Source organism: Jaculus jaculus, chromosome 6, assembly GCF_020740685.1.
Source record: "Jaculus jaculus isolate mJacJac1 chromosome 6, mJacJac1.mat.Y.cur, whole genome shotgun sequence".
In the NCBI taxonomy this organism is placed as follows: Eukaryota; Metazoa; Chordata; class Mammalia; order Rodentia; family Dipodidae; genus Jaculus; species Jaculus jaculus.
Genome location: NC_059107.1, coordinates 150,139,789 through 150,164,186, shown reverse-complemented (window position 1 = coordinate 150,164,186; position 24,398 = coordinate 150,139,789). Strand labels below are relative to the sequence as shown.

Below are 24,398 nucleotides of genomic sequence, written 5' to 3'. Positions count from 1 at the left end.
TCATCTGTTTTTAAAGTAGGGGGAAAAAAGTTGATTTTCACAGATTGGTGTATTCTGGTCCTGTCACTTTAAGGCACTTGTAACTGTACAGTGACTTAACTGTTCTGTAGGTCAAAATCTTGCTTACTAGACAAATCCTACTTTCAAAAGTCTAGGCAAACTCCCCTCTCCCTCTCCACAGCACATGAGCTAGCCATAGCTGTTCTCAACTCAGGTTACTGTGCAGGGAAGCAAGGGATGCAGGGATGTAACTGTACATGAATCACACCTACAGTGCCTCAAAAGGACAGAAATCAACACAAAGACGCAAGCTGGTCTGATCCTATGAGCCATCTCTCCTCCTACGATTCAATCTGTATAAATGGGAACAGAGATGACTGGGGCCCATATGGCTGCCTACAGTGGCTCTAACTGTTCACTTGTGTCATGTGATAAGGGAACTCTTCCTTAAAAGGCAGAGTCTATTCTGCCATTCCTTGTAACATGTTTTGGCTGGGGTGGGGGAGTTACACTAGGTTTTTTTTTTTTTGAGGTAGGGTCTCCCTCTAGCTCAGGCTGACCTGGAATTCACTCTGTAGTCTCAGGCTGGACTCAAACTCAAGGCAATCTTCCCACTTCTGCCTTCTGAATGCTGGGATTAAAGGCATGTGCCACCACGCCTGACTCAGTTATTCTAGTTTTGAGCCTCAGTATCTGTTTGTCTCAAGAGAATCAAGCATCTCTATTCAGCCTAATCAAACCACTATGAGCACAGCTGCCAGCTGAATTCAGTCTCTATTAGGGAAATCTCAAATGGGAATAAGAACAAGATGTTTGTTTAAACTACTGAACACTGGGATGTTTTGTTTCACAACACACAACAATGGCTAACATAACTCTCTGAAGAGAGCACTGGTGATTCAGTGGTCGAATTCTTGCCTCATGTAGTCCTCCGAAGGTCAGAGATACTGATAATTCCTATAGTTAATAGACAAATTTTTTTTAGAGTGAAAGGACCACAGCTGAAAAGTATGTTATACTAACAGTTAGCCACATTGCAACCTCAGCAGTAAGTCTGTCTAGGCAGCAAGTGATAATTTTCTTTGCTGGTATTGCTGCAGTTAGACCTAGAGCTCTATGTATGCTAGGCAAGAGCCTTTCTACTGAGCTCCATCCTAGCTGTGTTGATTTCTGAATTAGTTCAAGAGGACAGCAAGAGAGCAGCAGTAATTCTTGAAGCGATTTCTTACTTATCGTATGACCCAGAAATCAGAGTCTGTGCTTCAAATGGATGAAACTGCAGAGTCTGGATCTAAAGGGAGAAGAGATAGATGAGAATGACTTCTATTTGCTCTTTAAAAATATTAATAATTTATTTATTTGTGTGTGTGTCTGGGGGGACATGCAAGGGTCTCTTGCCTCTGTAAATAAACTCCAGATACATATGTTGCTTTGACTCTGGCTTTACAAGGGTGATGGGGAATTGAACCTCGATCAGCAGGCTTTGCCAAGCAACTACCTTTGACCACTGAGCCATCTCATGTGTTGTCTCAGTACTGTGGTGAGACAGAACTGAACTTTAGTAGTGTAAAGGAACACATATTTGAACACAAATTTGAGTATACTCCCAAATAAAGGCTCACGTATGAACACAATGCAGCACCCCCCGGACTCTGTGGTAGAATTCTTGTGTCCCTCAAATAGTGAAGAAAAAGTAACGAGAGGCATCTGTACAACTAAAAAGGCTCACAACCCCAGTGTGCTCTGGCACATGGGGTGCCGGGGGTGGGGTGGGGACTGAGTCACGCGCTGCTGCGCGCTTTACCAGTGCTGTGCCTGTGCCACTGGCCGCGGTAGGGCCGCTGTGAACAGGCACGAGCACCATGCTCCCGTGTGGCACCTTTCCTGCACTCACCTCGCCTGTACGAGGGCAGAGCATTGCACAGGGCCTTACAAAGACAAAGTGGGTGACATATGAAAGCACTTTGCAAAACACAGAAAGCTGTATGTGAGTGTCTGGTGTGAACGTCTGGAATTATTTTTGGCCAGGACCTCCCGATTCTTTAGAAGCCCCTTTATGCACTAAATCACCATACCTTGTCTGTCTGTATGGCAAGTCTGGCTGCTGGCTTCCCCACAGACATATCCCACAGAATTACAGTGCTATCTGCTGATGCACTGGCCAGCACATTTCTGAAAACGGAAAACAAATTAGGTTAAGTATTTTAAAGGTGAAGAGCATCACTCTCACTTTTTGTTAGAGAAGCTTCTTTTCAGATAGCAGTGACCACTGGGGAGACTGAAAACAAAGTGCTGTGACAGTGGAATGTTCAGTACTAAGTGAGACACACACCCTCCAAGGCTCAGGACCATTGCAGAAGATGTGGCAGAAAATATGTAAGAGCCAAAGGAATAGAAGGAGTGCTTCCAACATGGTCTTCCAGACCACTGCACTCACGGCCTCACAGTGGCTGATGCTACCTATACAAACCTACATAATAGGTGGGGAAAATGATGGCATCAAAATAGAACAGGGACTAGTTGGAAAGAAGGGATTCAGTGAAGGGAATAGGAGTTAGGGACAAAGGGTTGTGGGAGGGGATTGTGATCATGGAATATTATGCTTATGTATAAAACTTGTCAATAAAAAGTTAAAAAGTAGGCCAGGAGAGGTGGTGCACACCCTTAATCCCAGCACTGAGGAGGCAGAGGTAGGAGGATTGCTGAGGCCAGCCTGAGACTACATAATGAATTCCAGGTCAGCCTGGACTACAGTGAGACTCTGCCACGGGAAAAAAAATAAAGCTAAAAAGTTTTTAAAAAGTAGAGAATACTAAATAAAAACAACAGCATGAAAAATAATAAAATACTTAGAAATAAGTTGAACCAGGAAATGTAAGGTTTATACTCTGAAGATGACCTCTAAGCAGAATGCCCAACCTGTTCCCAGACTGCGAGCCGCACTATGGTGAGATACAACAGCATCTACAGACTGTGCTGCCGCCTATATAGACTCAGCCACAAACTGACAGAGTTAGCCAGTCCTGCTCAAACTCCTAGCAGACTCTTCTGCAGAAGTGGCTAGCTGCAATGTAAAGATGGCTCAGGGTAAGGAGCTTGCCTAAGGACCCAGCTTCGATTCCCCAGCAGCCACATAAAGACAGACACACAAGGTGGTGTATGCATCTGGAGTTTGTTTTAAGTGGTTAGAGGTCCTGGAGTGCCCATTCTTTCTCTATCTGCCCCCCCCCACAGATAAATAAATAAATAAGTAAAATATTTTTAAAAAGTGGCCAGCTGATTCTAAAATTTATAGGCATGTGCAAGGAGTCCATAATTGATAAGAAATCATGTAAAAGTTATGAGTAACTATAACCACATGATTATTAAGGATGGAACTACAGAATAAACACTAGAGTTATGAATCTGGAAAAAAAAATGCTTAACATTACAGAGGTTTTTTTTTTTTTTTTTTGAGGTAGGGTCTCACTCTAGTCCAGGCTGACCTGTAATTCACTATGTAGTCTCAGGGTGGCCTTGAACTCATGGGGATCCTCCTATCTCTGCCTCCCAAGTTCTGGGATTAAGGGTGTGCGTCACCATGCTCGGCTAACATTATGGATTTTTGACAAAAGTGCCAAGTCAATTAAATGTTTAAGAGGAAGGAGAGCAGTATTTTCAACAAATGATTTAGGGACAATGACATATCCTTGTGAAAAAGTTAAGCCCCGGGCTGGACAGATGGCTTAGCAGTTAAGGTGCTTGTCTGCAAACCCTAAAGACCTAGGTTCTATTCTTCAGTACCCATGTAAGCCAGATGCACACGGTGGTGTGTGCACTTGGAGTCCATTTGCAATGGCTAGAGGTCCTGGCACACCTATTCTATCTGCCTCTTTCTCTCTCAAATAAATAAAATAAAAAAAGTTAGACCTCTACTGATCAACTAATATCCCCTCTCTACCTCATCCCCCCACACCCCTACCTCAAACTTAGGGATGAGATGTGGAACTAAACGAAGCGAGAATAAGGTCTTTTGGAAACAGCCCCACTGCTCCACTGGCACAGAAGTACACACTTTCCCTGGTGATGGAGAGGAGGGTACATGGACCCTGACATGTGAGGAGTACCCCAGGCGATGACTGGCACACGAGGCGGTAGGTGCAGCACTGGAGAGCTCCTGCCCTCAGCAGCACACTGCATAGAAGTGGGGAAAGAGGGCTGGAGAGATGGCTTAGCAGTTAAGCGCTTGCCTGTGAAGCCTAAGGACCCCGGTTCGAGGCTCGGTTCCCCAGGTCCCACGTTAGCCAGATGCACAAGGGGGCGCACGTGTCTGGAGTTCGTTTGCAGAGGCTGGAAGCCCTGGCGTGCCCATTCTCTCTCTCTCCCTCTATCTGTCTTTCTCTCTGTGTCTGTCGCTCTCAAATAAATAAATAAATAAATTTAAAAAAAAAAAAAGAAGTGGGGAAAGATGGATACAAAGGTCTGCCACACACACAGCAGACAGGTGCAGGCATGATACACACACAAGCACTATAGATAGTTACAGTCATTTCAATGTCACTTTTTTTTTTTTTTTTTTTTTTTTACCTGATTGTCTTATTCCAGGAAAGGTCAAGGACAGCATCAGTATGCCCTTCTGCTGAGGAACTCTATAAAATGGTTTTAATTATATTTTATATTAGAAGTTCATTACAAAATGAATGTTAGTTTTCAGTATTCTTTAAGTTCCAAGACTGCTTTGTTATACCACAAACCTGCTAAGGAACTAGAAAAGAAATAAGCACTTTGTCTCCCTATTACCTTCAGTGACTATGGTTAAGTATTCAAAGAAACCATGGCAGCTCTTAATCCAGGTGCTGAACCAGTAAATACCAACAATCCCCTACATCTCCCCACAAACCTATTAAAAATATAGGAATGCATAGATATTTAGCAAAATGAAATTTAATTTTAAAGTTAAAAACTAGTATGTTAGTATGAACAGCTTCTACATATGAAGCATCTGAGTCATTTGTTTTACATGCCAGTGGAAGTTTCAAACAACCAGACCTAAGTTTTCCCTGGATGGGCTACTGAAAGTACAAATGACATAAATTCCGTAACTGTTCTACCAGGAATGTCTCTTACAGAAAATGTATCTCTTATACCCTCCTTCCCAGTAATTTTGCTCCATTTGTCTTTGGAGTTTAAGTATTTATTAACTTCTTTACCTTTTTACTCTTCTTTTTTTTCTTTTTTGAAAGCTTACTTCCCAGTGTGAATACAGGCTCTAAAGAGTCTACTATATCAAGGTCCCAGACCTCAATAATGGGAGTCATGTTTCCCACAGCAATATAATTTCCTACAGAAAGACAAATGCATTTTTATTACAAAGCAAAGACACAAACTTGCCAATCAAATAATTACAAGGTAGATAAGAGAGTGATGACTCGTAGCAGTGCTTCTTAAACTTACAACACATCACCTGAAAGTTGTCAAAGGCTCGTTCTCTTTCAGGTGCTCTGCAGTCCTACCAGCTGCCAGGAGAGGCCAATGCTGAGCTGCTGGCTTTAGGGCCATCATTTTACTAACAGCAGCTCAACATTCTGGCCTGTGGTATGAAAATCACTGCTGGTCACCCACCAGCTCTCCCCTCTACCTTTCCTTCTTCATGGACTGTTGTGAGGATGAAGATGGGAAGCACCATGAACGTGAGGAAGCTTGCCAACAACATACACGTTCACTATTATCAGATTACTGTTAACAACTACTGAAGGTACTACAGTGTACACACGTGGCTAAAAAGGCTCACATGAGAATCTAGGTATTTGAGATGATACTCTTCGCTTTCATTTTATCTGACGTTCTTTTTCCCTTTGGGGGGAAGAAGGTCTTGCTGTGGAGCCTAGCCTGGCAGGAACTCATTCTTTGGCCCCAGTCTCCCAAATGATGGGATAAGACATGAGCCATCATGTTGGGCTCAGTTTTGTGAAACAGTCCAAACAGCCCGTCACTGAACTACGTAGTTGGTAGCATTACATGCCACCTTAGCTGGGGTTTTAAGGGACAATAACAGCTATACAGTCCAGAACACTTTCAGGTTTGTCCTTCCGCCACAGTGGAGCACCTCAGCTCTATACAGACCCCAAACAACAAAGTGACAGTATGTTAAGAACTATGTAACTGCAACTCTATAAAAGTATCAGTGACTTCAAAAGACCAACAACCATCTGAACACATGCAGAACAAGTTCGTGTAGCTGGGGAAGCCCAAAGGACTAGGAGCCATGGAGTAGCCTCAAGTTTTCTGATTACCAGTAGAAGCATCAGGGCTAGGATCAAAATTCAGCCACTCCACACTCAGTGGGTACGCAGACAAGAGGATATCATGGTGGACGTAGAAAGACTCTTCTTCTTGATTATAAACTGAAAAGATTGAAAAGAGAGACTGTATCAGTCACAGCCATCAGAAATCACAGCACCCACAGAACACACTCTGTGAAAATAGCATTCAAAGGAGAGCCCACCACCATTACAGCCACATGAAGATTCTGCATGTTAACACATCCCAGGACACCATGGTCCTTTCACCTGCAGCCTGGCAGATGAATGATCTTGTCATCTGCTTCACTCATTACTGAAAACATGCTTAGGTTTCCACAAGGAGGACTTCTTTCTTTCTTTATTTTTGGATTTTCGAGGGAGGGTCTCTCTCTGGTCCAGGCTGACCTGGAATTTACTATGTAGTCTTAGGGTAGCCTCGAACTCATAGAGATCCTTTGCCTCCCGAGTGCTGGGATTAAAGGCTTGCACCACCACACCTGGCAAGGGGGTCTTATTTTATCTGCTACAGGTCTAGCTGATTCTAAGTCAGGAAGTATAAGCAAAACACAACACTGAGGAAAGTTAATTCTAAATGCCTATCAAAAACTACCTCAGAAGCTGAGCATGGTGGCGCATGCCTTTAATCTCAGTGCTCAGGAGGCAGAGGTAGGAGGATAACTGAGTTCGACGCCGCCCTGAGACTACATAGTGATTTCCAGGTCAGCCTGAGCCAGAGTGAAACCCTACCTCGAAAAAACCAAAAAAAAACAACAACAACAAAAAAAACCTCATTAAGACCGGGTGTGGTGGCGCTTTTAATCCCAGCACTCAGGGGGCAGAGGTAGGAGGACTGCTGTGAATTTGAGGCCAGCCCGAAACTACATAGTGAATTCCAGGTTAGCCTAGGCTAGAGCGAGACCCTATCTCAAAACACTACCACCACCACCACCAACAGCAACAACAAATTACCTCATCAATATCTTAAAGTTCATAAAGACCAATAATGTAAACAAAATTCTTAAGGATAAGCTAAGCATGGTGGCCACATAACCGTAATCCTAGCTCTCTCAATACAAAAAGGAGGTGAGCTAGAGTGAGACCCTATCTTGAAACAGCCAAAAACTAAAAATAAAAAATCCCTAGGGACAGTCTTTTGGAACTTAATATTCATAGTCATAATCAATTACTAAGATGAGCACAGTGAATACTGATAAAATAAAGCATGATTAGTAAACCCCTAGAGCCCTGCCTCCCATAAATATGCTCTTTATTAAGAAGTAGGGCTTGCCAGGAGTGGTGGCGCATGTCTCTGATCCCAGCACTCAGGAGGCAGAGGTAGGAGGATTGCTTTGAGTTCGAGACCACCCTGAGACTACACAGTGAATCCCAGGTCAGCCTGGGCTAGAGTGAAATCCTACCTCAAAAACAAACAAAACAAAACAGGGCTGGAGAGATGGCTTAATGGTTAAGGCACTCACCTGCAAGGCTTAAGGACATAGGTTTGATGCCCAGTACCCATATAAGCCAGATGCACATGGTGGTGTATGCGTCTGGAGTTTGTTTGCAGTGGCTGGAGGCCCTGGTGTGCCCACTGCCTCTACCTGCCTCTTCTCTCCTCACCCTCTCTCAAATAAATAAATATTTTTTAATTGTTTTTTTTTTTTTACACTTGTATTTATTTGTTTGAGAGTGGCAGACCAAGAGGCAGAGAGAGAGGTGGGGGGAGCGCCAGGGCCGCCAGCCACTGCAAACGGACTCCAGATGCCTGTGCACTCTTATGTATCTGGCTTACATGGGTCCTGGGGAATCGAGCCTCAAACCGGGGTCCTCGGGAATCGAGCCTCAAACCGGGGTCCTCAGGCTTCAAAGGCAAACACTTAACTGCTAAGCCATCTCTTCAGCCCATTTTTTTTTTTTTAATGAAACAAAAGAAAGAAGGCTAGAGAGATGGCTTAACAGTGGAAGCACTTTCCTGCAAAGTCTAAGGACCCAGGTTCAATTCCCCAGTACCCATATAAGCTAGATGCATAAGGTGGCGCATATATCAGGAACTTGTGTGCAGAAGTTAAGAGGTTTGGTGCACCCATTCTCTGGCTGTCTCTCTCTCTCTCTGAAATAAATAATCTCAGATGAGATCATAAAAACCAAAGGTGACAAAAAGACTGCAGGATTCAGGGCTGTGGCATCATGGCCAGCTACAACTGGTCTTAAAAGAAAATTATCTACATGCTTCTCATCTAAGAGATACAAAAGTTCAAAGGTATCAGGAGTTGGAATAACTTCACATTATGTCTGCTATTAAAAGCCTTATTTTAGGGCTGGAGAGATGGCTTAGCGGTTAAGCGCTTGCCTGTGAAGCCTACGGACCCTGGTTCGAGGCTCGGTTCCCCAGGTCCCACGTTAGCCAGATGCACAAGGGGGCGCACGCGTCTGGAGTTCGTTTGCAGAGGCTGGAAGCCCTGGCGTGCCCATTCTCTCTCTCTCCCTCTATCTGTCTTTCTCTCTGTGTCTGTTGCTCTCAAATAAATAAATAAAAAATTAAAAAAAAATACTGTTAAAAAAAAAAAGCCTTATTTTATTTAGCTAGGTTTGGTGGAGAATGCCTTTAATCCCAGCACTTGAGAGGCAGAGGTAGGAGGCTCACCATCAACTCAAGAGACTACACAGTGAATTCCAGGATAGCCTGGGCTAGAGTGAGACCCTACCTCAAAAAAAAAAAAAAAAAAAAAAAAAAAGAGGGAAAAGAAAGGCTTATTAAGAGCTAACCTATAGGTTTCCTACAGGCTAGCTTTAAGGTTAAGTTATACAAATTCAAGCTAAGAAATGTTATCAGGGCTGGAGACATGGCTCAGCCATTAAGGTACTTGCCTGCAAAGCCTAAGGACCCAGGTTCGATTCCTCAGGACCCATGTAAAACCAGATGCACAAGGTGGCATATGTGTCTGGAGTTCATTCGCAGTGGCTAGAGGCCCTGGTGCACCCATTCTTTCTTTCTCTCAAATAAATAAATAAATAAATAAAACAAAACAAACAAACAAAAAAGAAATGGAACCAGAGGACTGGAGGCAGGGGTATGGGGTGGAGAAGGAAAGATCAATGGCAGACTGCTTGCCTAGCATGTTAATGCATGTCTCTGGGTTTGACCCCAAGTACTGGAAAATGAAAAAGATGAAAAGAATTAGAACTAGCTACAACCTAGGTTTTACCTTCTCTAACTGTAAAACACTGTCTTCTATTCCAAAGCACCCATCAACCTAATTATGTCTACAGCTTCAGTTTCAAGACTGCTGGGAAAGCATTAGGCCAATGGACTCCTCAGAGAATAAGTGCACACGGGTGGGGGGGAGGGAAGCAAAAAAAGTGCAAAGGGAGCTCAGCGTGTTGGTGCATGCCTTAAATTCCAGTACGTGAGAGGCAGAGGTAGGAGGCTCACCATAAATTCAAGGCCAGCCTGAAACCACATAGAGATTCTAAAACTAAAAAAAAAAAAAAAAAAAAAAAAGCACACAGGAAACTTTGGAGGCTAAGTATTATTCCGGGTACCTTGGAGATCTAGCTTTAGTATGGAAAAAAAAAAAAAATTAAACAAATTTTACACTAAAAAACTAAAAAAGTGCAGCAACTTGAAAATATCTAAGGCAGAGCCAGTGATGTAGAGTCCTGTTGTGTATAAGTTTTAATCCTCAGCACCAAAAACAACCCCTTGCCCCCAGTTTTTTTAGTTTTATTTATTTATTCATCTATTTATTTGAGAAAGGGAAAGAGGCAAAGAGAGAGAGAGAGAGAGAGGGAGAGAGAAAGAGAGAGAGAGAGAATGGGCACACCAGGGCCTTCAGCCACTGCAAACAAACTCCAGACGCATGCACCACCTTGTGTATCTGGCTAATGTGGGTCCTGGGGAATTGAGCTGAGGTCCTTTGGCTTTGCAGACAAACGCCTTAGCTACTAAGCCATCTTTCCAGCACCCCTATCCCCAATTTAAACTTTAAATCAGATTACCAAAGAGGATTCTGCTCAGTCTTATGCTTCTCAACTAGGAAATGTGACCAAGATGTCTTAGTTGAAAGGGAACTATGGCCCTTTGTGTTGAATTATCATGAAGAAAACAGGATACTTTATAAATTAGAATAATCTCAAATAACTGAAAAGGGCAGGATAAAAACCGTTCTCTCAGAGAAATCTCCAGTGAAGATACTCAACAGTGGACACTGCAAGCTTTATATTTTGTCAGCCAGGCCAAATGAGCCAACGAGTGCATTAGTGGCATGTCTGTCATGGTAGAAACCAACTGCCCTCTAGTTGGACTGGAGGGCCTGCTCCATGGGAGGGAATACATCTCTGATACTGAAAACCTACAACAGGGGTAGTCATGAGCCCTAGGGGTGTAACGTCTGCTGCTGTCTGGCTAAATGTATATACTATGCTCATCAAACTGTCCAGTAAGCACTTCTCTTAATGTTCATACCTATATATTAATGTTACTCTCACTTTTGGTAGAGAACCTTCTCTTTTCAGAAGGCAGTGACCTTAGAATGACTCAGAAGGCATCATCATGCTGGGAAGAAGTGACAGAGGAGTGCTCAGCACTGCAATATCTCAATCACACCTTCCAAAGCTCAGGGTCCATTGCAGAAGAGGTGGTAGAAAGAATGTAAGAGCCAAAGGAAGGGTAGGACTCCTTACAACATGCTTCTCCAGACACAAAATGGCCTGGATATCCATGACCTTACAGTGTCTGACACTACCTACACAAGACTATCATAATAGGAGAAAAAGATCATGACATCAAAATAAGAGAGAGACTGAGAGGAGGGGAGAATGGAATTTCAAAGGGGAAAGTAGGAGGGAGGGAGGGCATTACCATGGGATATTTTTTTTAATCATGGAAGTTGTTAAAAAAAAACAAAACAGAAAAAAACCAGAAAATATTTTCTCCACTATAATCTTACATAAAAAGTGTTCTGAAGGAAAAAAGAAAAACCCAGGGTGGTTAAATTATTACTTCAAGGTAATGACATTGTAAATTTTTCTTCTATTCCTATAGGGGAAGAGGAAAAGTGAAAAACTGGCAAACATGCTTTATATAAAGATTAAAAACTCCTGTTCAGGGCTGGAGAGCTGGCTTAGCGGTTAAGCACTTGCTTGTGAAGCCTAAGGAACCCGGTTTGAGGCTTGATTCCCCAGGACCCATGTTAGCCAGATACACAAGGAGGCACATGTGTCTGGAGTTCGTTTGCAGTGGCTGGAGGCCCTGGTGTGCCCATTCTCTTTCTATATCTCTGTCACTTTCAAATAAATAAATAAAAATAAACAACAAAAAAAATTAAAAAAAAACCCTCCTGTTCAGTTTTCTAGGAGGCTTATTTCCATAAAAAAAAAAAAAAAAGAAAAAATTAGGACTGGACAGATGGCTTAGCCATTAAGGCACTTGCCTGGGAAGCCTCAGGACCCAGGTTCAATTCCTCAGTACCTACATAAACCAGATGCACAAGGTGGCACATGAGCATGGAGTTGGTTTGCAGTGGCTAGAGGCCCTGGTAAACCTATTCTCTCTCTCTATGCCTCTTTCTCTCTCAAATAAATACATAAATAAAGATTAAAAAAAAATCTTTGACTGTACATGCGCAAAATAATCACCATCAAAGAATGGGCAGCATATTGGGCTGGAGAGATGGCTCAGTGGTTAAGCGCTTACCTGTGAAGCCTAAGGACCCCGGTTCAAGGCTCAATTCCCCAGGACCCACGTTACCCAGATGCACAAGGGGGCACATGCATCTGGAGTTTGTTTGCAGTGGCTGGAGGCCCTGGCGTGCCCATTCTCTCTCTCTCTCTGTCTGTCCCTTTCAAATAAATAAATAAAACAGAAAAAAAAAAAAAAAAGAATGGGCAGTGTAAACCTGGACTGCATGATAACTCAAACAAGGTGCAGTTGGATCTAGCCCTCAGGCTTTCAGACAGTAAAATGCCATTACTCTGACATCACTTCTCCAACCTTTATTTATTAGAAGGGCTATTTTACTTACCATGCACCTCTAAATTGCACTGTTCCTGTTCAGCCCTGCCACAAATGATGAGATTGTCACTGGGTTTGATCAAGAAATCTTCACGTTCGTATTGTTCCTAAGTGGGGAGGAAACAGTCAGTAGATGCTGGGGCCCAGTAATGTTTTCAAACTCTTAGAGCAATCTGAAAACGGATGCAAACATTTACCGTATCTTTCAGAGTAACATAAGGATCTTGATCATTGCTCCCATACACGGTGAGACCCAACAGAGATTCACCAAGAGTCTCAGCATCTGTAAGAAGTCATCCATCAAAACGGAAAAACAAAAGGTCATCCTGACAAAACATCTTTTCATTTGTCCTAATACATTTATCTTTTTGACTTTGATCAAACCATTTATTATATAATGAAGAGCATCGCCCACTGTTGGAGAAGGAAACAAACAATACATGAAGTGACAGCCTTTTTATGTGACGTGTTTTGGTGTGAGTTTAGTTTGTGTGGCACAGTATGTGCGCTGCGTAGAACGTCAGTATCCTTCTCTATCCTTCTTGGGCTTGTTCCCTCAAGATGGAGTCTCTCACTGAACCTGGAGCTGCCACTTTTTTCAGTCAGACGGATTGGTGAGTCCCAGTGATTGTTTCAGGCCCCACTAGACTAGGGTTACAGGGGTGTGTGGCCGTGCCTAGTTTCTTGCGCAGGTGCTAGGGATCAAACTCAGGCCCTGAGGCTTGGGCAGCAAGTGCTCTTCCCCACGCAGTCATCTCCCCAGCCCCTGTAATGCAGTTATAAGTCTCAGAAGTCAAAACTGGACTGGAGAGATGGCTTAGTGGTTAGGTGCACTTCCTGTGCAAGTATGAGGGCCTGAGGGGAGCCCAAGACTGCCAGAGTTCCAATCTCCAGATCCCAAATATAACAGCTGGATGTGGTCACTCCTGTAGCCCGAGTCCCACAGGGAAGCAGAGACACGAAAACCGAGGGAGCCCTGAAAGCTCCAGAAACAGTAAAATGAGAGGCTGTGGCTCAAACACAAGACCAAGTGGAAGAGCAGATGCCCACATTCCACACCAGCCACCACAGGCAGGCGGCTCCTGCCACAGGAGAGCATATGGGGGCGCCACAAGGACACATACATGTGCATACACTACACATGCACACACTAACATACACACATGTAAAAAAAGTCAAAATCTTCTATTGAAAAGATTAAATCAAAGAATTGAACCCTTTTAGAAGATATTACAACTCTGCTCAGATTCCCTGGCTTGCTTCATGAAATCAAGGTTCATTCATTGTTAAGTTGAAAACAGTCTCATTCTGTGGCTCAGGCAGCCTTATTACATAGCAGAGAATGGTCTTAATGGTCTTAAACCCAAGATCTTCCTGCTTCAGCTTTGCACATGATGGGATTACAGGCCTGAGCCACCAACACTGAAACTAAATGTTCATTTTATGCCTGGTGAAGTTTCTAGTGTTCATTTCCCTGCATGGTCAACAGGTTACACATTCTCATATGTTAGCTAAACATCAGAAATCCTCATGTCCTATTTTCAAAATCCACTTTCTTCATTTATTTGAATTTATCCTAATAAATTTAAGTGTCTCCAATAAAGAAACAAAAAGAACTTAGGGCACAGCAGCTAGCTTTGATAATTAACAGCATTTTCTCAGTGTTTTTCTTTTCTACCTTTCTGCTTCTATTTTTAGAATTTCAATGCAAGTCCTAAAGAGCATATTATTTTACTCAACATTTCAATTAGGAATCTCTAAGAGATAAAGGCACTGTTTCAGTGCTGATTATAATTGTTAGAAGTGTTTTAATATAGTATTTATAAATATTTTATCATGCCAAGAAAATCTGGCTCAAGAAATTTAATAAATCAAATTTTATTTTGGGCTCCTGGATTACACAAATCCAGAATCTTAGTTGGCTATTATGGTTCATAACTATAATCTCAGCAATTGGGAGGCTGAGGCAGATAGACTGCTACAAGTTCAAGGCCGTCCTTGGCTATAATGTGAAACCCTCTCAAAAACAAAACAAAACAAAAAACAGAGGCTGAGGAGATGGTTCAGTGGTTTAGAGCTCTTTCCACACAAGCACAAGGACCTGAGAATCTAAGAGGCTTGAGTTCAATCCTCACCATCCATGTAAAAAGCTGGGCATGGGTGCTGGGAAAATGACTCAGCAGTTGTTAAAGGTGCTGGATTGCAAAGTCTGTCTGCCCTGGTTTGACTCTCAGATGCACAAACTTATGCATGCATCTGGAGTTTGTCTGCAGTGGCAAGAGGCCCTGGTATACCCATTCTCTCTCTCAATCTGTCTTCCTACAAATAAATAAATAAATAAATAAATAAATAAAATATAAGAAAAAGGTTAGCTGGGCATGCCTTTAATCCCAGCACTCGGAAAGCATAGGTAGGAGGATCATCATGAGTTCCAGGCCTGCCTGGGAGTACAGAGTGAGTTCCAAGCTAGCCTGGGCTAGAGTAAGACCCTACCTAAAAAAAACAAAACAAGGAGGGCTAGAGAAATAGCTTAGTGGTTAAGGTGCTTGCCTGTGAAGCCTAAGAACCCAGGTTTAATTCCCCAGTACCTACGTAAGCCAGATGCACATGCTGGTGCGTGCATCTGGAATTTGTTTATAGTGGCTAGAGGCCTCGGCATGCCCAATCTCTCACTCTCTAATAAAAATAAAATAAAGCTGGGCATGGTGGCACACACCTTTAATCCCAGCCCTTGGGAGGCAAAGGTTAGGAAGATAGCCATGAGTTTGAGGCCACCCTGAGACTACATAGCAAATCCCAGGTCAGCCTGGGCTAGAGTGAGACCCTCCCTCATATTTTCATTTTTATTTTATTCAATTCTTTGAGGTAGGGTCTCACTCTAGCCCAGGCTGACCTAGAACTCACTCTGCACCAGGCTGGCCTTGAATTCACAGCAGTGTTCCTACCTCAGCTTCCTGAGCGTTAGGGCTAAAGGTTGCACCACCATGCCTGGAAATTTTTTTTTTTAAATCTCAGATTTCCATCTTAGACAGTGGATCAGATCTCATCTGTATAAACTAGTTTAGGAAGCATGTTCACTGTTCAAATCTTGAACCAAATTATTGGACTGATGTCAGGAACAATTAACTCCACAGAAGAACTTCGAGACAGCATGGACAGGCTCTAGTTCACTGAGCCTGTGACTGGATGCCAGAAGATGTGAACAACACCTCACCCGGAGGGTCCTCCTCATCGTATTTATCTAAGTCGTACTCAGCCAGCTCATCATCGTCGAGTGTGCGGTCATCGTCAGGGTCACCGTCTTCCAGGGACTCCCTTGGCCGTGAATGGGTGCGGGAGCCCTGCATGCCACCTTCTGAAGAATGGCCTGCTTCCTCATCCTCACTGCCACCTTCTCTACGAGTGAACACAAAGAAGAAAGAAGCCACACAAATGGCATTTTCCTGTAACAGCCTACTGTGCCACTACCACATAAGACATACATCTCTATGGTCTAAGAGGGGTCAGGGAAGGGGATGGAAGACAGGAGGGAATGGGAGGAGGGTCAATCAAAATTAAAAGATGTAATGGATAAGCCATATAGGAAACCTACTACTTTATTAGCTAGAAAGTTGGGCAGAAGTACCTTGTTGGGGGTGGGGGGTGGATAATGCCATATTCAGAGACCACAGATTATGCTAAGAAAATTCCAGTGCCAGGGGTAGGATACTTTTCAGCGAACTGTTGGTCAGGGAGGCCCTTGACATCCCCAAAACATTATAGAACACTGTCAAGGCTCTTGGTTGCCCACAAGAACTAGATGGTAAGACCCTATTGCTGAAGACTCCACATGCTTGGGCTGCAGGTCACTGAGAAATCAAGCTGGAGCTGAGCTGGAAGCCACCTCCCTGTTGACTAGCTGTCAGGATGCTGGAATGAGCTATGCAGCCTGTTGGGTGAGAAAAGTCATCAATGATGTTAACCAGCAGTGGATCCCGCAAGCTTTACACCTTGCCAGCCAGGCCAAATATACCTACTGGTGGCATGTCTGCTCTCTGATTGGACTTGAGGGCTGGTCCACAGGAGGGAATTCATGCCTGGTACTAAAACCTAATCAAAAAAATATGGCCTGGGTGGTAAACTACTACTGTTGTCTGGCTAAATGGATGTTATACCCACCAAACTGCCCTCTAATTACTTATGCTTATGTGTGCACGTACACACACACACAAATATAATACACACACACTTTTTATTTAATGAGAGTGAGTAAGAGAGAGTGAGTGAGAGAGAGAGAGAATTGGCAGGCTAGGGCCTCTAGCCACTACAATTGAGCTCCAGATGCATGTGCCACCTGTGGGCATGTGTGACCTTGTGCTTACGTTACACTGTGAGATTTGGAGAGCTGAACATGGGTCAGGCTTTGCAGGGAAGCACTTCAACCACTAAGCCATCTCTCCAGCCCTATGTCCATATACTAATGCTCCTCTGACCTATGGTGAAAGAAGCTTCTCTTTTCTTTATTTGTTTTTAATTTTTAAAAAATTTATTTATTTATTTATTTGAGAGAGACAGACACAGAGAGAAAGACAGGTAGAGGGAGAGAGAGAGAATGGGCGCACCAGGGCTTCCAGCCTCTGCAAACGAACTCCAGACGCGTGCACCCCCTTGTGCATCTGGCTAACGTGGGACCTGGGGAATCGAGCCTCGAACCGGGGTCCTTAGGCTTCACAGGCAAGCGCTTAACTGCTAAGCCATCTCTTCAGCCCTGTTTTTAATTTTTTTGTTTATTATTTATTTATTTGAGAGTGACAGACAGAGAAAGAGGGAGGAAGGGAGAGAGGGAGGGAGAGGGAGAGGGAGAAAATGGGCACACCAGGGCTTCCAGCCACTGCAAACCAACTCCAGACGTGTGCGCCCCCTTGTGCATCTGGCTAACGTGGGACCTGGGGAATCGAGCCTTGAATCGGGGTCCTTAGGCTTCACAGGCAAGCGCTTAACCGCTAAGCCATCTCTCCAGCCCAAGAAGCTTTTTTTTCAATGACCATTGAGGGACTTGAAACTCACAGAGTGCTGAGAAATGACAGTAGACTGTTAAGCACTAAGTGAGACAACTCGAGCACATTCCCCAATGCTCAGGAACCATTGCAAAGAGGTGGCAGAAAGCACTCAGGAGCCAAAGGAAGGGGATGAGTGCTTTGCAAAACTGCCTGCAAGATATAAAGTACACTAGATACTCATGACCTCACAGTGGCTGCATAACAGAAGGGAAAAACATGATGTCATCAAAATGGAAGACTAGTTGGAAAGATGGGATTCAGTGGAGGGGGAGTTTGGGGAGGTGAAGAGGAAGGGTGGCGGGAAGGGAATTATGAATCTGTATGTACAGAGCTTATCAACAAAAAGTTTAAAAATTTTCATTTGGTCTTGACTACAGAAAGCATTATTTTCAAACTTACTGTAACTTTTCCTTGGCTTCAGCAATAAGACGCTTTACTTCATCTTTACTTAGCTCTACCTACAAGAAAGCAAATTCCATTCCACCAACTTTAAGAAAACAATTAGACATCTTTGAATTAAAAAGTCTTCGAGCAAATGTAAAATATAACTTCAAGAGATGTTATCAAGAAAAACAATCACACATTGACCTGGGCTCTTTAAGTCTGACAAAAATGAATGGGGCTGGAGAGATGGCTTGGTGATTAAAGATGCTTGCTTACAAAACTTGATGGCCTGAGTTTGATTCCCCAGCACCCACATACAAAGTGGCACATATCTCTGGAGTTCGTTTGCAGGAGGCCCTGTAGCACCCATTCTTTCCCCAAATAAATAAATGTTAAAAAAATTAATATATTTTATTTATTTGAGAGGTACATACACACACACACATACATACGTATATATGGAGGGGGGGGGATGAATATGAGTATAAGAACGAATGAATGAACTGGTGCTCCAGGTCTAGCCACTGAAAAACAAACTCCAGACGCATGCATCACCTTGTGCATCTGGCTTATTTGGGTTCTGGGGAGATGAACCTGGGTCCTTTGGCTTTGCAACTAACTGCCTTAACCGCTAAGCCATCTCTCCAGCCCCAAATAAGTTTAATGTAAATGGAGCTTACTTAAGATATCTTCTCATGTAAAAGTGTCAGAAGTCATGCTCATTCTACTCTACCCCTCTATTAAAAAAAAAAAAAAAAAGACTGAGTTTTATATACTGGATCTGTGGTGGCCCTTTCTTTTGTGGTGGTGGTGGGGGGGAAGGGTTTGGTTCTTTTGAGGTAGGGTTCCACTCTGGCCAAGGCTGACCTGGAATACACTATGTAGACTCAGAGTGGCCTCAAACTCATGGTGATCCTCCTACCTCTTCCAGGCTCCATTTGGTGTTTTTACTTTCAACTGCGGCATGTCCTCCTCTCTTCCAGGTGGCCAACCCTTAGCAAACCACCCTGTATTAGTGCTCTGCTCTTTTCCCTATTATCTTTGCCTAGAAGTCACGGACAGGAATCATATCCATGCAAATTCTTTAGGGTCTCGCTCTAGCCCAGGCTCAACTAGAATTCACTAAGAGTCTCAGGGTGGCCTCAAACTCATGGTGATCCTCCTACCTCTGCTTCCCAAGTTCTGGGATTAAAGGCATGTGCCACCATGCCGCGCAAATTCATTCTTTATCAAGACTAAATCTACCCTCTTGGAAATGATTACTCCAAACTTGTTTCTTCTCTTTTTTTTCCCCCAGGTAAAGTTTCACCAGCTCAGGCTGACCTGGAACTCACTATAGTCTCAGAGTGGCCGCGAGATCATGGCGATCCTCCTACCTCTGCCTCCCAAGTGCTGGGATTAAAGGTGTGCACCACCACACCCAACTTCCTCTATAACCTTATACACACTCCACTTCTATTTTTTTCAACTGCCTATAAAACTTATTACTTGGAAGCCAAAGAGATGGCTTAGTGATTAAGGTGCTTGCCTGTAAAGCGAAAGGATCCATGTAAGCCAGATACACAGGTGGTGCATGCGTCTGGAGTTAGTTTGCAGCAGCAGAAAGCCCTGGCACAAGCATTCTCTCTCTCTTAAATAAATAAATAAAAATTTGGGCTGGAGAGATGGCTTAGCGGTTAAGTGCTTGCCTGTGAAGCCTAAGGACCCCGGTTCGAGGCTCGGTTCCCCAGGTCCCACGTTAGCCAGATGCACAAGGGGGCGCACGCGTCTGGAGTTCGTTTTCAGTGGCTGGAGGCCCTGGCGCGCCCATTCTCTCTCTCTCCCTCTATCTGTCTTTCTCTCTATGTCTGTTGCTCTCAAATAAATAAATAAAAAATGAACAACAAAAATTTAAATAAATAAATAAAAATTTAAAAATCACTTGGGCACTCCTTATTCTAACAGAATAAAAAACTAAGGTCATTCTCATCCCTTCAGAATTGTCATTCCATCACTTAAGAAACACTTCAGTGCCTTTAAAACTCTGCTGTCAATGACAAGCTATGTGAAGACAGACACTCACTTGTCATACTCCTAAGTGTACAGCTCAGTGCTGGCCATAATGACAACGCTCCACAGCTGATGGTGTCTTGGTGGCCCATACCTGTCACCCCAGCATTAAGGAAGTGAAGTAGGAGGACTGCTCTCTAATACAGGAATCCTCCAAGGACATTTCATTCTAGCTTGGGCACACCCAGAGATTAAAGGTTAGAAGAGCTTATGTAATTTCTCTTAGTTGCCTGAGTTTTCCTTTTGAGGTTTAACAGAATAAATTCAACTATTCCTTTTTGTAATCTCTTCAAGCAGTGGATCCCAAAAACATTTCCGCATGGGATTCATCTGAGGATCACCTGGGGGACCCTTAGAAACTGCAGCCACACGCCAGTGAACATGAATTGTAGCTTTTAGGTGAAGGTAACCATCTACCCATTGCTGGGAAAGACATGGACCACTACGCCCAGAATTTTATGAGGATTCAGGTCCTCGTGAGTGCTTGACAAACCCTCCACCCACAGAGCCATCTCTCTTTATTCAGAATTGGAACACTTTTTTTCCTCCCAGGTAGGGTCTCACTCCAGCCCAGGCTGATTTGGCATTCACTATGTTAGCCTCAGGTTGGTCTCAAATACAGCAATTCTCCTCCCTCAGCCTCCTGAGTGCTGAGATTAAGGTTGTGTGCCATCACACCAGCAGGATACATTTTTAAAAAAAAATATTTAAAATTATTATTATTGTTTTATTTATTTTGGGGGGATAGAGAATGGGTGCGCCAGGGTCTCTAGAACTGCAAACAAATTCCAGACGCATGTGTCACCTTGTGCATCTGGCTTATGTGGGTCCAGGGGAATTGAACCTGTGTCCTCAGGCTTTGCAGGCAAGTGCCCTAAGTGCTTAACATCTTTCCAGCCCCAAGACATGTTTTTAATGAGGTTAAGCTTCTGTTCTTATTCTGTCATTGCCTGCTGAAGGCCAAATAATGCCAAGTAACAGAGAAACAATGAACAAACAGTCTGTGTCCTGGTACAATTCACATCTGCTGGGACTATTCCTACACCCTGTGAACTCCATGCCCCCTGCCCAAGCCACTACCACTCCTGTCACCCTCACTGTCGGTCACCACCAGCCCAGCCAATCACGTTCAGAGCAACCCCTCCATTTATCTGTGTGTGCACATGCTTGTTCGTGTGCTTGAGTGCACCTGTGTTCAGAGGACAACCGCAGGTATTGTCTAACTATTTTTGAGACAATGTCTGTCACTGTCCTGGAGCTTACTGATTACACTAGGACACCAAGCTCCAGGGATCAGCCTGTCTCCACCTCCTTTTTTCCAGTGCCGGCATTTTTTATAATATTTCTTTGTTTATTTATTTGAGAGCGACAGAGAGAGAGAGAGAGAGAGAGAGGGAGGGAGGGAGGGAGGGAGGGAGGGAGGGAGGGAGGGAGGGAGGGAGGGAGGGAGAGAGATGGGGGGAGGGAGGAAGAGAATGGGTGTGCAAGGGCTTCCAGCCACTGCAAATGAACTCCAGACCATGTACCAACTTGTGCATCTGGCTAATGTGGGTACTGGGGAATCGAGCCTCGAACCAGGTCGTTAGGCTTCACAGGCAAGCGCTTAAAGGCTAAGTAAGTCATCTCTCCAATCCCAGTGCTGGCATTTTTAACAGGGCTCTGTGGAAGTTTAGCTATTGAACTATCTTCCCAGCCCAACCCCCCCCCTCACTTCCTTTAGGGCACATAACTATCGACACCAATACCCACATGTTAACTGCACAAAGGCAGAGCCTTCTTCTGTTTCGTTCATGCCTATCCTGGGGCCCTGAACAATGGCTGGCTTGTAGAAAGCACTTAATATCTAATGATACTACAGACTGAGTCTCCAGCTCCTTTTGCTTTTTAAAAATTTTTCCAGCTTCTTCTTCTTTTTAATATTATTTGACAGCAACGGGGGGAGGGGGAAGGGAGGGAGGGTCGCAGAGAAGGCAGAGAGAGAGAATGGGCTCATCAGGGCCTCCAGCCACTGCAAACGAACTCCAGATGCATGGTTTACCTTGAACATCTGGCTTACCAGGGTACTGGAGAATCGAGGCTTGAACTATGATCCTTAGGCTTCATAGGCAAGCGCTAAACCATCTCTCCAGCCCCCTCTCCACTCCCCCAGATTATTTCTTTATAAAGTTTCTTTTCTTTATTGATTTATTTTTTAGAGAGCGTGAGACACACATACACATACACACACACACACAGAATTGGTGTGGGCTTCAGCCACTGCAATCGAACTCCAGACGCTTGGGCCACCTAGTGGGCATGTGCAACCTTGCGCTAACCTCACCATTGTGCGTCTGGCTTAGGCAGGATCTGGAGAGTTGAACATGGGTCCTTGGACTTCGCAGGCAAGCGCCTTGACTGCTAAGCCATCTTTCCAGTCTCCCCCCACCATCCCCTGACCCCTTTAAAACGTTTTTTCATTTATTTTCAAGCAGCGAGAGAAAGGAGAGAGAATGGGCACGCCAGCGCCTGGGGCCACTGCAAATGAACTCCAGCCTCATGCGCCACTTTGTGCATCTGGCTGTACATGGGTACTGGGGATCGAACCTGGGTTCTTAGGCTTTGCAGGCAAGCGCCTTTAAGACATCCCCTCCAGCTTCTCCTTCATAACGGGTCACACCCACATCACAGCCACAGCGCCCCGCCCCCTTCAGGTGCTCTAGGCGCACGCGCGCGGTAACCCGGGGGCGGGGCCTGGCTTCCGGGCTGGGGCAGGGGCAAGGCGCGGCGCCGGGCTCGCCAGGCCGCCGGTGCCCCAGCTCTCGCCTTGACCACCGCCCACCCGCTCGGGCCTCCCCCGTCCAGCCTGCGGCCTCACCTTGTCCGGCGTCTCCTTGGCCACGCCGCAGCGGACCCAGGCCACGCACGTCACCTGGCGGCTGCGGTTCATGGTCGTGCGCTCCGAAAGCGTGCCGGGCGGCGCGAGGAAACCTGGCCGCGGCCGCCAGCGCCTCCGCCGCACACGGGTGCGCACGCGCGGCGCCGCTGGGTCAGTGCGCAGGCGCGGCGCCCGCCTGACGTCATCCGCAGGCGCCGAGGGGAACGGGTGGCGAATTTGCTTGCTCTTGGTACCGTCGCGGGGTCCAGGCGGTTCGGGAGCGTGTCTGCAGGCTTCGTGGAGGAAAAGAAAATACCTGGAACTACGGGGGCCACAGGCACGACCCCACGTTAAAATATTTTTAAGATTATTTTTTATTTATTTATTTGGGAGAGAGAGAATGGGCACGTCAGGGCCTCCAGCCGCTGCAAACGAACTCCAGACGTGTGTGCCATCTTGTGCATCTGGCTTTACGTGGGTCCTGGGGAATCGAACCTGGGTCCTTAGGCTTTGCAGGCAAGTTCCTTAACCGCTAAGCCATCCCTCCAGCCCCGATCCCATATTTTTATTGCAATCCCACAGACTTGGAGGTGACAACATGTGTCAGATAACAATTTGAAGGTGGAAACGTGTCAGGTTTTTTTTTTTTTTTTTGAGTTATCTTTTCAAGAGCTTCCGGAGTTCTGTTCCGTTACTCCTCTACCCCATCCCACTCCCTCCTTGTCTTCTCTTGAGATTTGGTTTCAATATGTGTCCCAGACTGTCCTGAAACTCGTGATCCTCCTGCCTCAGCTTCCTGATGGCTGACATTACACAAATGAGCCAGCGCGCCCAACACCCTTCGTTACATTCTGAAATACTACTTTGTCATGTTAAAACACTGAGCATCTAAGCCGGGCTTGGTGGCACACGCCTGTAATCTCAGCCCTGAGGAGGCTGAGGCAGGGGATTGCCCTGAATTTGAGGCCAGTTTGAACTACATAGCCTCCCTTTCTCTCTCACGCACAACCCCACCCCCCCAAACAAAGTTTAACATCTATGATTTCCCAAGTGCATGGTAGTTACTGTAGCGTTGGTAAATACAATGTGCTTGTTACATTGGAGGCACTATTTTTTGATATTTACTTATTTACAAGGAGGGAGGGGGTAAGCGGGGGGAGGGAGAGAGAGAGAAGACGAATGGGCATGCCAGGGCCTCCAGCCACTGTAAACAAATTCCAGATACATGTACCACTGTATCTGACTTTACTGTGTGTACAGGGAATCAAACTGGTCACTGGGTTTTGCCGACAAGTGCCTTAAGTGCTGAGCCATCTCTCCAGCTCCTGAAGACACTATCTAAAAATTTTTATTTATTTATTTATTTATTTTTATTTATTTATTTGAGAGCGACAGACACAGAGAGAAAGACAGATAGAGGGAGAGAGAGAGAATGGGCGCGCCAGGGCTTCCAGCCTCTGCAAACGAACTCCAGACGCGTGCGCCCCCTTGTGCATCTGGCTAACGTGGGACCTGGGGAACCGAGCCTTGAACCGGGGTCCTTAGGCTTCACAGGCGAGCACTTAACCGCTAAGCCATCTCTCCAGCCCAAAATTTTTATTTTTAAAAGGCTTTAAAAATATTTTTTTAGGCTGGAGCATGGCTTAGCCGTTAAGCACTTGCCTGTGAAGCCTAAGAACCCTAGTTCGAGGCTCAATTCCCCAGGATCCACGTTAGCCAGATGCACAAGAGGGTGCACACGTCTGGAGTTCGTTTGCAGTTGCTGGAGGCCCTGGTGC

General features: G+C 44.9%; 1 protein-coding gene across 2 annotated transcripts in view; it reads right to left on the bottom strand.

Annotated features, from left to right (window-relative positions):
* Window positions 1-22,733, bottom strand: part of Pwp1 (PWP1 homolog, endonuclein) — a 29,198-nt gene extending 6,465 nt beyond the window's left edge. Inside the window, exons 1-10 of one of the 2 annotated variants that reach the window (XM_004650249.2) lie at window positions 22,621-22,733; window positions 17,733-17,791; window positions 15,509-15,690; window positions 12,492-12,577; window positions 12,305-12,401; window positions 6,273-6,383; window positions 5,190-5,320; window positions 4,567-4,628; window positions 2,076-2,172; window positions 1,230-1,291 (exon numbers count right to left, since the gene is read on the bottom strand). In XM_004650249.2, the coding sequence (XP_004650306.1) occupies window positions 1,230-1,291; window positions 2,076-2,172; window positions 4,567-4,628; window positions 5,190-5,320; window positions 6,273-6,383; window positions 12,305-12,401; window positions 12,492-12,577; window positions 15,509-15,690; window positions 17,733-17,791; window positions 22,621-22,692 (959 nt within the window). In that variant the 5' untranslated portion in view covers window positions 22,693-22,733. Of the gene's footprint in view, window positions 1-1,229; window positions 1,292-2,075; window positions 2,173-4,566; window positions 4,629-5,189; window positions 5,321-6,272; window positions 6,384-12,304; window positions 12,402-12,491; window positions 12,578-15,508; window positions 15,691-17,732; window positions 17,792-22,620 lie in introns of those variants that run through there. The other variant, XM_045153644.1, reaches the window with a different exon arrangement.
* Window positions 22,734-24,398: the final 1,665 nt, after the last annotated feature.